Source organism: Erpetoichthys calabaricus, unplaced genomic scaffold (genome assembly GCF_900747795.2).
Source record: "Erpetoichthys calabaricus unplaced genomic scaffold, fErpCal1.3, whole genome shotgun sequence".
Classification (NCBI taxonomy): Eukaryota; Metazoa; Chordata; class Cladistia; order Polypteriformes; family Polypteridae; genus Erpetoichthys; species Erpetoichthys calabaricus.
In genome coordinates, this window is record NW_026261624.1 from 4,652 (window position 1) to 16,982 (window position 12,331).

General features: G+C 41.3%; 1 protein-coding gene across 1 annotated transcript in view; it reads right to left on the bottom strand.

The window, feature by feature from the left end:
- Positions 1-2,406: 2,406 nt before the first annotated feature.
- The window catches only part of LOC114643056 (stabilin-1-like), a 42,696-nt gene continuing 32,771 nt past the window's right edge, over positions 2,407-12,331 (bottom strand). Inside the window, exons 2-5 of the mRNA XM_051922022.1 lie at positions 4,060-4,164; positions 3,808-3,960; positions 3,125-3,235; positions 2,407-2,524 (exon numbers count right to left, since the gene is read on the bottom strand). Of these exons, the coding sequence (XP_051777982.1) occupies positions 2,480-2,524; positions 3,125-3,235; positions 3,808-3,960; positions 4,060-4,113 (363 nt within the window). The 5' untranslated portion in view covers positions 4,114-4,164 and the 3' untranslated portion in view covers positions 2,407-2,479. The remainder of the gene's footprint in view (positions 2,525-3,124; positions 3,236-3,807; positions 3,961-4,059; positions 4,165-12,331) is intronic.

A 12,331-nucleotide genomic window follows, 5' to 3' on the forward strand; every position in this document is an offset into this window, starting at 1 on the left:
GTGTGGGTCCAGCGAGAGAGGGAAGCTGCATGAAAGGACCGAGCAAAGCTGGCGGACGAGAAGTGAGGCGTGCCTAGGTCACAGCAACACAAGGAGCCCAGAGTGAAGAAAAAGAAGGAGGATTAGACGCTGAAAGGGATTCCACGATTTGACAAAACTTCTGTTGGGAAACAAGTGTCTGGTGAACAGAGTGCATCGGTGGACAGTTGGACAATTAATGATTGGGGTAACAGTGCGCAAACTGGACTCTGCACCACTAAAGGTTGTATCCTCCAATTCTTGTTTTTGATGGACTCTTAGAGTGTGGACTGTGTGTTTTCCTTTTAAAAAAAGGAAATTTGTTCCTGATATTTTTAAATTTTGTTATGTTCGTTTATCTTTTCAATGTACTTTATATTGTCTTGTGTAATAGAAGTTACTGTTACTTTTTCTGAAATTACTGTTGTGTCTTTCATTGTGTGTTTACTCACTGCCCAATTTAAAGAAACCTGTGTGATATCATCAGTAAATTTCAAGAGTTCCCAGTCTCTTAATAAAACTGGGTGGCGTAGTCGGAAATTTTAATGGTGTCTAAGTTAGATTTCCTGTGAGTGTGACAAGACACCTGTTACAAAAATATATTTTATTTATTTGTTGGCGCCTTTCTAAACACTCAAGGACACCGAACAATAGATAAAATACAGATTATAAACAAAACTAAAATACAAAAATTAAAATCAGAAAAAGAAGTTTTAAACAAATGAGTTTTAAGTTTAGATTTGAAAAGTGAAAATGATTCAATATTTCTAAGTTCAGATGGTAGTGAGTTCCAGAGCTGGGAAGCAGAGCAACTGAATGCTGTGCTCCCCATAGTGGTAAGACAGACGAAGGGGACAGTTATACATGAGGCCCCTGGTCTCTTTTCTTGTTGTCTTACCTTGCCTTCAGAGTATTTTTGCTATAGCTTTAACTGATTTACTTTCTGTTATTGCTTTCCTATTATTTTGCTGTGTAGTCATGTCCCTTCATTGTATCATAATAATGACAATTTCAAACAAGCAACTGTGAAACAATAGCTCACTTAATTAGGCTAGGAGTTCAATGATAAAGAGAAGTTAGTTGGAACAAAAACCTGCAGCCACAGGGGGTCCCCACTTCCGAGTTTGGAAACCACTTCCACTTTCTCTTTTCTTCTTACCTGGCAGATCTATCCTTAGCACCCTTCTCCCAATATACTCAGCATCTCTCCTCTGCACATGTCCAAACCAATGCAATCTCGCCTCTCTGACTTTGTCTCCCAACGCGTCCAACTTGAGCTGACCCTCTAATGTACTTATTTCTAATCCTGTCCATCCTCGTCACACCCAGTGCAAAACTCTGCCACCTCCAGCTCTGTCTCCTGCTTTCTGGTCAGTGCCACCGTCTCCAACCCATATAACATAGCTGGTCTCACTACCGTCCTGTAGACCTTCCCTTTCACTCTTGCTGATATCGTCTGTCACAAATCACTCCTGACACTCTTCTCCACCCATTCCACCCTGCCTGCACTCTCTTTTTCACCTCTCTTCCACAATCCCCATTACTCTGTAAAGTTGATCCCAAGTATTTAAACTCATCCACCTTCACCATCTCTACTCCCTGCATCCTCACCATTCCACTGACCTCCCTCTCATTTACACACATGTATTCTGTCTTGTTCCTACTGATCTTCATTCCTCTCCTCTTTACAGCATATCTCCACCTCTCGACTCTCACTACAGATCACAATGTCATCAGCAAACATCATAGTCCACGGGGACTCCTGTCTAATCTCGTCTGTCAACCTGTCCATCACCATTGCAAATAAGAAAAGGGCACAGCTGATCCCTGATGTTATCCCATCTCCATGTTGAATGTATCCGTCACTCCTACTGCAGACCTCACCACTGTCACACTTCCCTCATACATATCCTGTACCACACTTACGTACTTCTCTGCCACTCCCGACTTCCTCATACAATACCACAGCTCCTCTCGAGGCACCCTGTCATATGCTTTCTCCAGGTCCACAAAGACTCAATGCAACTCCTTCTGGCCTTCACTATACTTCTCCATCAACACTCTCAGAGCAAACATCGCATCTGTGGTGCTCTTTGTTGAAGAACATAAATGGTGACATCCAACAACCCAGTCCAAAACATTAGAGCAGACACGTTAGACTAATTTTATTTCAGTATATTTGATTTTTATTTTTACTTTTAGGGTAATTCTGACTTCTTTATAATAAAAACATCTGCAGAAAAAAAATTCACAGTATGAATCATAAAGTCTATAAAGTAGTGCTTGCTATTTCAGCCTGATGCTCTCCAGCTGAACAGAATATTTGCAACACCAGAGAATTGTTTCTCTCTCCATGTATGCTTCAATTCAAATAAGGTGTCAAAAATTCCAGAGAATTTGCATAAGGTGACAATAAACTGTCAATCAGGAAGGTCATCCTATTGGCTCTCATGGCAGTTAATCAAGGATGTGTTGTGCTTCTGAGTTTGTCGACATCTGCCGCTTCCTGGGGGGGAAAAAAGAGAAATAACAGAAAAGTATTGGAGATGAGCAGAATGTCAAGCTTGCCTCTGTATTAACAAGTTAGTGTAGATGTGACAGAGCAAAGACAAAGCACAAGATCTCTGGGAACAGATGTCTCCCTCTGTTAGTTATCAATCAGTCATCGGTGAGACACAACACACAGACATCTCTTCTTACATTGGGCACTGAAACTAGGGAAAGAAATACCTGAAGAAATGTAGATGAGAAGAAAGGAAAGTGTGAAGAATGTGTGCGGGCAAGAAGCACAGCTACCCTACCCTACTGCTGCATCACAGTACCAAAGTCGTAGGTTCACATCCCGGCCCTGTATGGTACTAGCATTTCCTGTCAACACTCCTGTTTGCAAGCACATCTCCTAAAGCACACAGTTTAGATTTATCTCAATTTGCTCCTTGATGGACTGGCACCGTAAACAGGTGTTAAATTGGGCATTGCACCTGATTCTGTATGGGTGAGCTCTGCTCCCCACAGAACATTGAACTAGATTAGGCAGTTTTGGAAAATGGATGAATGGATTGATGTTAAAGCACATGGGAAAAAAAAGATATTAGTTAGTACTCACATTAAAAGGATCTGCAAATACACTGAAGCCACTAAAGAGGGGATTTGGGATTGAGACCATTGCCAGGTTCTTTCTTGTACCAGAGGACACGGCTTCATCTTCATCATTATCCTGGATGAGAAATGTACGGTATAAGCATCATTCCAGATATTGGGGAATAATATATAAGAATTCTGATATTGTGTACCCTTTATTTTGTCTTATTTTTTTTTTCTTTCAACTTGCTATGTTAAGGGTTTTTGGAGATCAGAAGTCAGGCATTGTAGATGAGAGTACCCACCTAACAGGAAGATCTCTTTACTGAAACATTCTAAAGCTAAATGGTGCATACATCCTTCCAATTTAGCACAGATTTGATCCCGGTCTCTTCTCCCTGTGCCCATTCTATTTACCATGGGAGATCATCAACTAGATGCCCAAACATCCTGAATCGATTCTTCTCAGCTGAGAGCAACAGATGCTCTTTTCTAAAGCAATCCTGGGTTATCAAGCTCCCCACTCTGTTATGAAGAGCGAACCTCACAATCCTGACATGTAAATCAGTTTTGGCTTCTTCTACTTTCATGCACTCCTCTCCTCCTCCAAACATTCAACCTCATGCTACCTAAGGTTTTGACATGCCAGCCTGCCTCTATGCCTCTTTTTATTTCAGAGAATTTTGCTGCAAGAAAAAGATCTCATACCTTGAAATACTGAAACTGGAAACCGTTATTTCTGCGTTTTAACAACCAGTAGATCATCCCTCCAGCTATCGAAATCAACACAAACACAAGAAGAACTGAGAAAATGACTGTGGTGTTTGATGTCTGGGTCTTGCGGGAAGAGACGGTCAAGATCTACAAAATACAAAGTAAAAAATATTACAATTGAAGTAAAAATGAAGTCATCAGTTCAGACAGGCACAACGGTGGGTATTTTTTCTGAAAAGCTCTTACTGATGGAGGTGGAGCTTTCAAAGGCCCCTCAATAATATGAATTATTCCATTCATGGCAGGAATGTCCCATTCCAGGATAAGTCGGTCATTTATTAACTTGGAACCCTAGAAATAAAATAAATGTCTTGAGTATTCAGAAAATGATGGATTTGGTATAGAAGTTCAACAATTGCTTTTTATTGTACAATCAACAGGAAAACACAAAGCTAAACATATGAAAATCTAGGGACACTCACTTACTGGGTAAACTGCTGAGCGTATCAGAAATACTCCTGCCTAAGTGGAACCATAACAGAGTGCAGGATTGCAATGTTGCAGGGGTAAAGCAAGAGGGAACAGAAGTGTTTTGTGGTTGTTATGCTTGGCATTTAATTTTTCCTGTGTCTCCTTGGGGTTATAGGTCATTTCCTTTTTGAGGAAATTTTGAGGTTGTTAAATTATTTTTGCATCCTTTTCAATGTCATATTTTTTTCATGGGCACCGCCATTTTGTAGCTTTACTGCTACGATACAGTAACCTGTTCTTAAGGGGTATGGTCTAGGAGTTCATGACTTGTGACTTATTGGTGCGACGGTATAAAGATCAACACAATGCACCTCCTAGTTACCTTGAATTACAGATAAAATTGGAAACTTAACAGGTATATTTCTTTGTTTGAATTTTAGTGTCCTAGTTTCTCTTCACCTCCTGGTTCACTCTAAGCAGGACAGTGCTGATGTTTCATTTAGGATGTCAGCAGTGACTTTCATGTTAAGAGTAGATAGATTGGATGGATTGTCATGTAGTCACTGGAAAGGGGTGTGTGGTGCCCCCGATATCTATGCAAAAGGACGAAGGTCCAAGTTTTTAGAGTCCTGGTGTTTCCTGTTTTGCTATATGGTTGCAAGACATGGACGCTATCCAGTGACCTGAGACAAAGGCTGGGTTCCTTCAGTACTGTGTCTTTTTGGAGAATCCTTGGGTGCTTTGTCAAATGAGTGGTTGCTCACAGAGTCCCAATTGAGGCACCTTACCTGCATTGTAAGGGAGCATCAGTTATGGCACTACGGCCATGTGGCGCGATTCCCTAAGGGTGATCTGGCTTGCAGGATTCTCATTGTTGAGGACCCGAATGGCTGGACCAAGCCAGGAGGATACCCACATAACACCTGGCTGCAGCAGATAGATGGTCATTTCTGGAAGGTGGGACTGGACACGTGTCTGCCTGGTGGGTTGCCAACCAGGATGCCAAGCTGTTTTGTTTTGTGGTGTGTGCAGGAACGAACTGTACCAGTGCATGTTCCTCAACCTGACCAGAGCGTTGTGCACAGCAATAAAATCAACTGGTGGACATTAATCTACACTGAAGAAAAAAAAATTCTTTCAGCGAGCTGTAGAAGAAGTCAACCCATGTTCACAAACTAGCTACTTATCATGATCACAAGTAAATAAGAAGATGTTTTAACACAATAAGGTTACTCAGACCATTTACGTCCAGGTTCTTACTAATATTTTACTAAAAATAATCTTGAGTAGAAATTTTCAGGTCTGCACTATACTAATTAAAACTATTAATTAATTAATTAATATAATTTATAATTAATTATAAACTGCACGTCTGACATTGTGGTCAGCAACACAGGAGCGCCACAAGGGACTGTACTTTCTCTGATCCTGTTCAGCCTATATGCATCGGACTTCCAACACAACTCGAAGTCCTGCCACATGCAAAGGTTCGCTGATGACACTGCTATCGTGGACTGCATCAGGAGTGGGCAGGAAGAGGAGTATAGGGACCTAATCAATGACTTTGTTAAATGGTGCGACTCAAACCACCTACACCAGAACACCAGCAAAACCAAAGAGCTGGTGGTGGATTTTAGGAGGTCCAGACCCCTCATGGACCCCGTGATCATCAGAGGTGACTGTGTGCAGATGGTACAGACCTATAAATACCTGGGAGTGCAGCTGGATGATAAATTAGACTGGACTGCCAATACTGATGCTTTGTGTAAGACAGGACAGAGCCGGTTATACTTCCTTAGAAGGCTGGCATCCTTCAACATCTGCAATAAGATGCTGCAGATGTTCTATCAGACGGTTGTGGCGAGCACCCTCTTCTACGCGGTGGTGTGCTGGGGAGACAGCATTAAGAAGAAAGACGCCTCACGCCTGGACAAACTGGCGTGTTTGTTGGCATGGAGCTAGACAGTTTGACATCTGTGGCAGAGTGACGGACGCTCAGCAGGCTCCTATCAATTATGGAAAATCCACTGCATCCACTAAACAGTGTCATCTCCAGACAGAAGAGCAGCTTCAGCGACAGACTGCTGTCACTGTCCTGCTGCACTGACAGACTGAGAAGATCGTTCCTCCCCCAAACTATGCGACACTTCAATTCCACCCGGGGGGGGTAAACGTTAACATTATATAAAGTTATTGTCTGTTTTTACCTGCATTACTATCAATCTTTAATTTAATATTGTTTTTTGTACCAGTAAGGTGCTGCTGGAGTATGTGAATTTCCCCTTGGGATTAATAAAGTATCTATCTATCTATCTAATTTTCAGTTACATTTTTAGGCAAATTAATGTCAAAATATGTACATGTTGTCTTTGTTGCCTATGTGAAGAAATACTTTCTGAAATGTATGTGGACTCAACTTTTTTATCCATGTAAATATTTATGAAGCTTCAGGACTGATCTGGACATTAGTGCAGTTGGATTCATAGAGATTACTTTCTTAGAAGCGTTAGATGAAGGTGACTTTTAAAAAGTACTTGACTGTCTGAAAAGGATTCGTATGCAGCTCTCCTCAGCCTGCTTGGTCTTTTTGAGTGAACCAGACATAATTTTTGCTCTTTTTGTTACTATAGTTCTTATAATTAACAGCCGATTACCCTGATTTTAATACTTCAGTAATGTCACCTCTTAATCTCACTTGCTTATACTAAATCAAGTCATGTGTCGTGAAAGGAGTTCCTTAGCATAACTCCCAAAAACTGCTGCAAAATGACCCACAACTGGAAGACTCCATCAGCCTTTTGGCTTGTATGACAAAGACATATTGGTTCTTAAAAGTGTTGCAGCTCCAGTGTAACGGGGGTCCGAGAAGCAGCTCAGCACCAGACCACCAGCCAGGACCAAAGAGGCAGTGGGCTCAAATCTCACCTCTTAGCTTCATCAAAAGAAAAAAAACTGCTTTGCGTCCTTTATTGGAAGAAAGAACAGACACCAACTGCTTACTTTTAATAATAATATATTAAGATAATTATTAGAAAATAAAAGAGAATATATATATATAGAAAATGAAAAAGAAACGAGATTAAATGTAAATGATGATGATAAACAACAAAAGGCAAAATTGCCATCTTGTCGCCCTCTTGTGGGAGATATATAAAATTGCAGTTTTTGTCGCCCTCTTGTGGTAGATATATATATTTGCAGTCCATAAATATTTTTCCATTTCTTTTGAAGATTCGTCTGTGGTCCAAGCCCGCTGTCCGTCTCTCTCATTGACTCGCCGTACCAGTAACAGATTTTCGGTATTTTATATACCTGGTATGGTTTTAGAAATTTAGTGTGGAAAAACTGTCATTATTATTTCTGTTGTTATTGTTATTAACACAGTTCAAGTAGTGACTTCAACAGTATTTAAAAAAGAATAATAAGCAAAGCAAGACGTCCCTGAAAACACACACTTTTATAGTTTCAAAATGTATAGATGAAGTAGAGTCAACACTATCAAAAAGAAATTTAAAATAAGAGTTTATGTATGCGGTGATTTTATTGCTTACAGAGTATTTTGCAAATAATTTTTCTTTAATCATTTTTCATGAATGGGAAGCTTCTTTAAAGGTATTACATAACATATCTTCTCTGCAGAATTAGTTGAATACTAAAAAGAATTATATTTTGGTCTCTATTTTTCTGTTCAGGCTCTTATGGGATTAGCGCTCGGTCGCTGCGAAAAAATAATATCGACGACAGAACATCAGGTGTACGCCAATACTTCCTCACCGTGATCATCAAGGCTCCTCCTTCACAAGGATAGACAAGTAAATTCGGCCCGTGTATTCACCCACTCCACTTACTGGAAGGGGTAAGTGGGGGTGATCACTCGTATGCTCCTATGTCGCATTGTATTATCTCTCCGTCATCGTTGTGTGTTTGCTAATTGGAAGCGCATAACCATTGATTATGGCAAAATTTGTTACATAATTACATCAGTTTTGTGAGATTATTCTATTGTCATCAATACTGAACAGGTATGAAAAATTTGAAGAAATTCGCTTCGCCAAAAGTGGGTTTAAAATCAGTTGCAAGATTTGACCCAAATAAGCAAACAGGCAGAGGAGTCAAGTTAAATAAAATTGATTAATAATAATAATAATAATAATAATAATAATAAACTCCACCAAACCAACTTTTCTTCATGGTGGTAATTTGCTATCACTGAGCCTTCTTCTGAAGGCTTCTCTCAATATCACAGCAGCCCATAGGTTAGGACTTCAGGGGAGTGGGAAGAGTTAACTCCAGTACTGCAAGCTGTGTCAGGTATGGACGGAGCTGTCCACAGTGAATGGACTGAATGTGGCCTTTTATTAATTCATGAGTTTGAGCTCCAGTGTGAACAGCTTTATTATCCTACATGATTCTGTTTCTCTAAGGGCGAGACTTGCCACGACTTCCCTCCAGGTAGCCCAAATATCTGGCTTTGATCAACCCCAACAAACACTTCTTTGTGTTGATACAATGACCGCCCTTACCTAATGTATGCAGCCTGGCTTGGACCTGCTGTAGGTGTTTCTTCCATGTGCTCGAATAGATGATAATGTCATCCAGGTTGGCAGTATAACAGGAATTATGGGGACGAAGCACTCTATTCACCAGACGCTGGAAGGTTGCTGGCGCCCAGTGTAACTCAAATGGAAGGACACGGTACTGCCAGTGTCCACTAGGGATTCTAAATGCAGTCTTCACCTTGACAGAGTCCATTAAAGGAACCTGCCAGGACCCTTTCATCATGTCAAGCGTGGTCAAGAATTTCTCCTTGCCAAGCTACTCATGGAAGTCGTGCACTTGTGGCATAGCGTGAGCGTCAAATTGTGAAACCTGATTAAGTCAACAGAAGTCATTGCAAAACCCCCATTTTCCTTTAGGCTTAGGAACCGAGACAATACGACTGGACCAGGAACTGTGACGTTCCTCTATGACACCTAAGACAGACAGGATAACTGATTCCAGCTCCTGTCATTAATTGGCCATCAAATTGGGCCTGAAGTTAAGTGCTGTTTTCCGAGCAAAGAATGAATGAGGCTGTCCAGAGGAGGGACCAGTGACCCTATTCTTCCATGTTTCAGTAAGTTCACGTGATATACAGTATTTGTCTGCTGTTTCAAATAATAGTCAATAAGCCCCTTCCTTTCCTTCACTTTGTATGGACCTTGGTAATGAGCCAATAACTTGGAATGGGAGATGGGTGTCAGGACCATGACACAATTTCCTGGGCAGAACTCCAGAAGAAACATTCCAAAGTCGTAATTACAGGCCTGTGCTGTTTGCATCTTTTCTGTGTGTTCTTTAAGGATGGGCTGGATTATCCCAAATCTATCACATAATTGCACAATATATTCTGATATATTTGTCGAGGGGAGTGCCTTTTCCTACCAACCTTTTTTTAGAATGTCCAATATGCCGCTGGGCTGTCGCCCATATAATAATTCAAAAGGTGTAAAACCTGTGGAGACTTCCTGATAGACAAATAATACAAATACTGGTCCCAGTTCCTTTCATCGTCACTGTCCACCTTGCATAGCATTTGTTGTAGTGTCTAGTTAAACCTCTCTACAAACCTCTCTAAGGATGGTGTACTGAGGTTTTTAAATGCTTCATCCGGAGTAACTTAGCCGTTTCCCTGAATGTCTCCGTGGTGAAAGTCATTCCCTGGTCTGTTAGGACTTCTTTAGGGATGACGGATCTCACAAAGACCCCTACCAATTCCTGTATGATTGCTTTTGTAGCAGCTGTATGCAGAGGGACAGCTTCATGATATCATGTAGCATAATCAACAAGGACTAAAATATATTTATTTTCTCTAGCCAAGGGCGTGATGTCTCTGGCAATCAGCAGCTACACTCTAAAACACACGCAGCTCTAATCTCTTTCTTAAAAATGTCAAACACTACTCCTTAACAATCTGTAGATGATAACATCTATTGAACAAACAGGTATCACTAGCTAAGCAGAGGCCTACACTCCAACACATGGCGAGAGGTAGAGCAACTCGAACAGAGGTGGCACATGAGTGAGGAGGGCCTCGCTCACCTCCCCTCAACCCGCAGCCGCTTTCTTGGATTCGCACCAATAAATCGGTACCCCAAGTGAACTGTGATACTTAGCACGATAAGAGAAGTCCAATACTTTCCCTCCAGTTCATATACAAGACAGTCAGGGAGGTCTAAAATGTCAAGATTCATCAAAATCTTGACATCGAATCTTTGGACGATTATAATACTTTCCCTATACTTCATAAACGAGAAAGTAAAAAGACAGCTCTGGGAAGTCTAAATTGGCTTGTAGGCCAGTCAGTCATTATCCTGTGCCAAAATATCATCACAGTAAGGCATTTTTATTTTTTTACCAGTGGCTTTCCCTATACTACTCTTCCATAAAGCCGGGACTGGTGAAGTAACAGGGCAACACTTGTCTGCACAGCCTGTCCAACCTCAGTCTCTGTAAGCTGTACTTCCTTCAGAGTTATCATTAATCTCTTAGTGGCCTTCCTCATTAGTCTACCTCTTGTACAATGACTCCGTTTTTGTGGATTGCCTGCTCCAGGCAGATTTACAGCTGTGCCATATTCTTTCCATTTCCTAATGACTGGTTTAATGGGATATTCAGTGACTTGGGCATTTTCTTCTCTCCATTCCTTCAATTGTTCTTTTCAATCACATTTTCACAGAGTTGCTGGGATTGTTCTTTTTGTTCTCATTGTGCAGGTTAGGCATTAAAGCATTTAATCGATTTTTCTAATATAGGAAACTACTCAGAATTTCACCATGATTTAGGAGAGCTGATAAGCTGTTTTAACTTACTAGATGCTGCCAGAAGATGGTAGGCAGACCAGGACTGGCTTGCACATCCCAGGAAAGGTGGACTGTTGTGAAAATCCTGGACAACAATAACTTATTGATTTGGCAGAGATGGAATAATATTCGTGACAAATCTTGTACGTCATTTGGACGCTCTTTCTACGTGTAAAAGCCAGTTGAAAGTGTTGGTAATGTTACGGTTTTGGAAGCTGAGGCTCTGCAATAGCTAATGCTAATGTTTTAGTTAATGAATTTCTTTATTATTGTGATCTCTCTGCCAGACCACATGTACTCACCCACAGATGCCAGCCCCCCATTCAAGTTGCTTCTTAAAGTTTATTGCATAGGTTTAGCCTCCTAAAGAACGTTGTGCTATGACTGAGCGGCATTGGGATATAATCCTTCTTCAGTCTTCTTAAACCCGGTTTATACTCACCACGTGACGCCTCCGCACCGTTCGCACCGCAATACGCTTGCGCCGAGCGACTACAACGTATTCCACCTGTTTCACATTGTTGCGACCCGTTTGATCGGCGCGTTAATATTCTTCTAGTCCGTAAGTGACAGGTGGCCAGTATCGTATGCTAGCAATGTCACAGCAGAGAACAAGAGACTGAGGTACTTTCTTCCGCGGAGGAGTATAAATACCTCAGGGTCTTGTTCACAAGTGAGGTAAGAAGAGGTCGACTGGCGGATCGGTAAGACTTTATACCAGTCAGTCGTGGAGAAGCTACTGATGATCGATCGATTTAAGTTTCTACTGTCACCTATGGCCATGAACTGTGCGTATTGACCGAAGCACTAGATCGCAGATACGAATTGAGTTTCTGGGTGTCTGGGCTCAGCCTTTGTGAAGGGGTGAGGAGCGCAGACAAGGTGGTTAAGATACCTGACAGGATGCCTTCTGGACGCCAACTCAGGGAGATGTTTCAGATTACAGTAATCCCTCGCTATATCGCGCTTCGCCTTTCGCGGCTTCACTCTATCGCGGATTTTATATGTAAGCATATTTAAATATATCGCTGATTTTTTTGCTGGTTCGCGGATTTCTACGTACAATGGGTCTTTTAATTTCTGGTACATGCTTCCTCAGTTGGTTTGCCCAGTTGATTTCATACAAGGGACGCTATTGGCAGATGGCTGAGAAGAAACCCAACTTACTTTTCTCTCTCTCTCTCTTGCGCTGACTTTCTCTGATT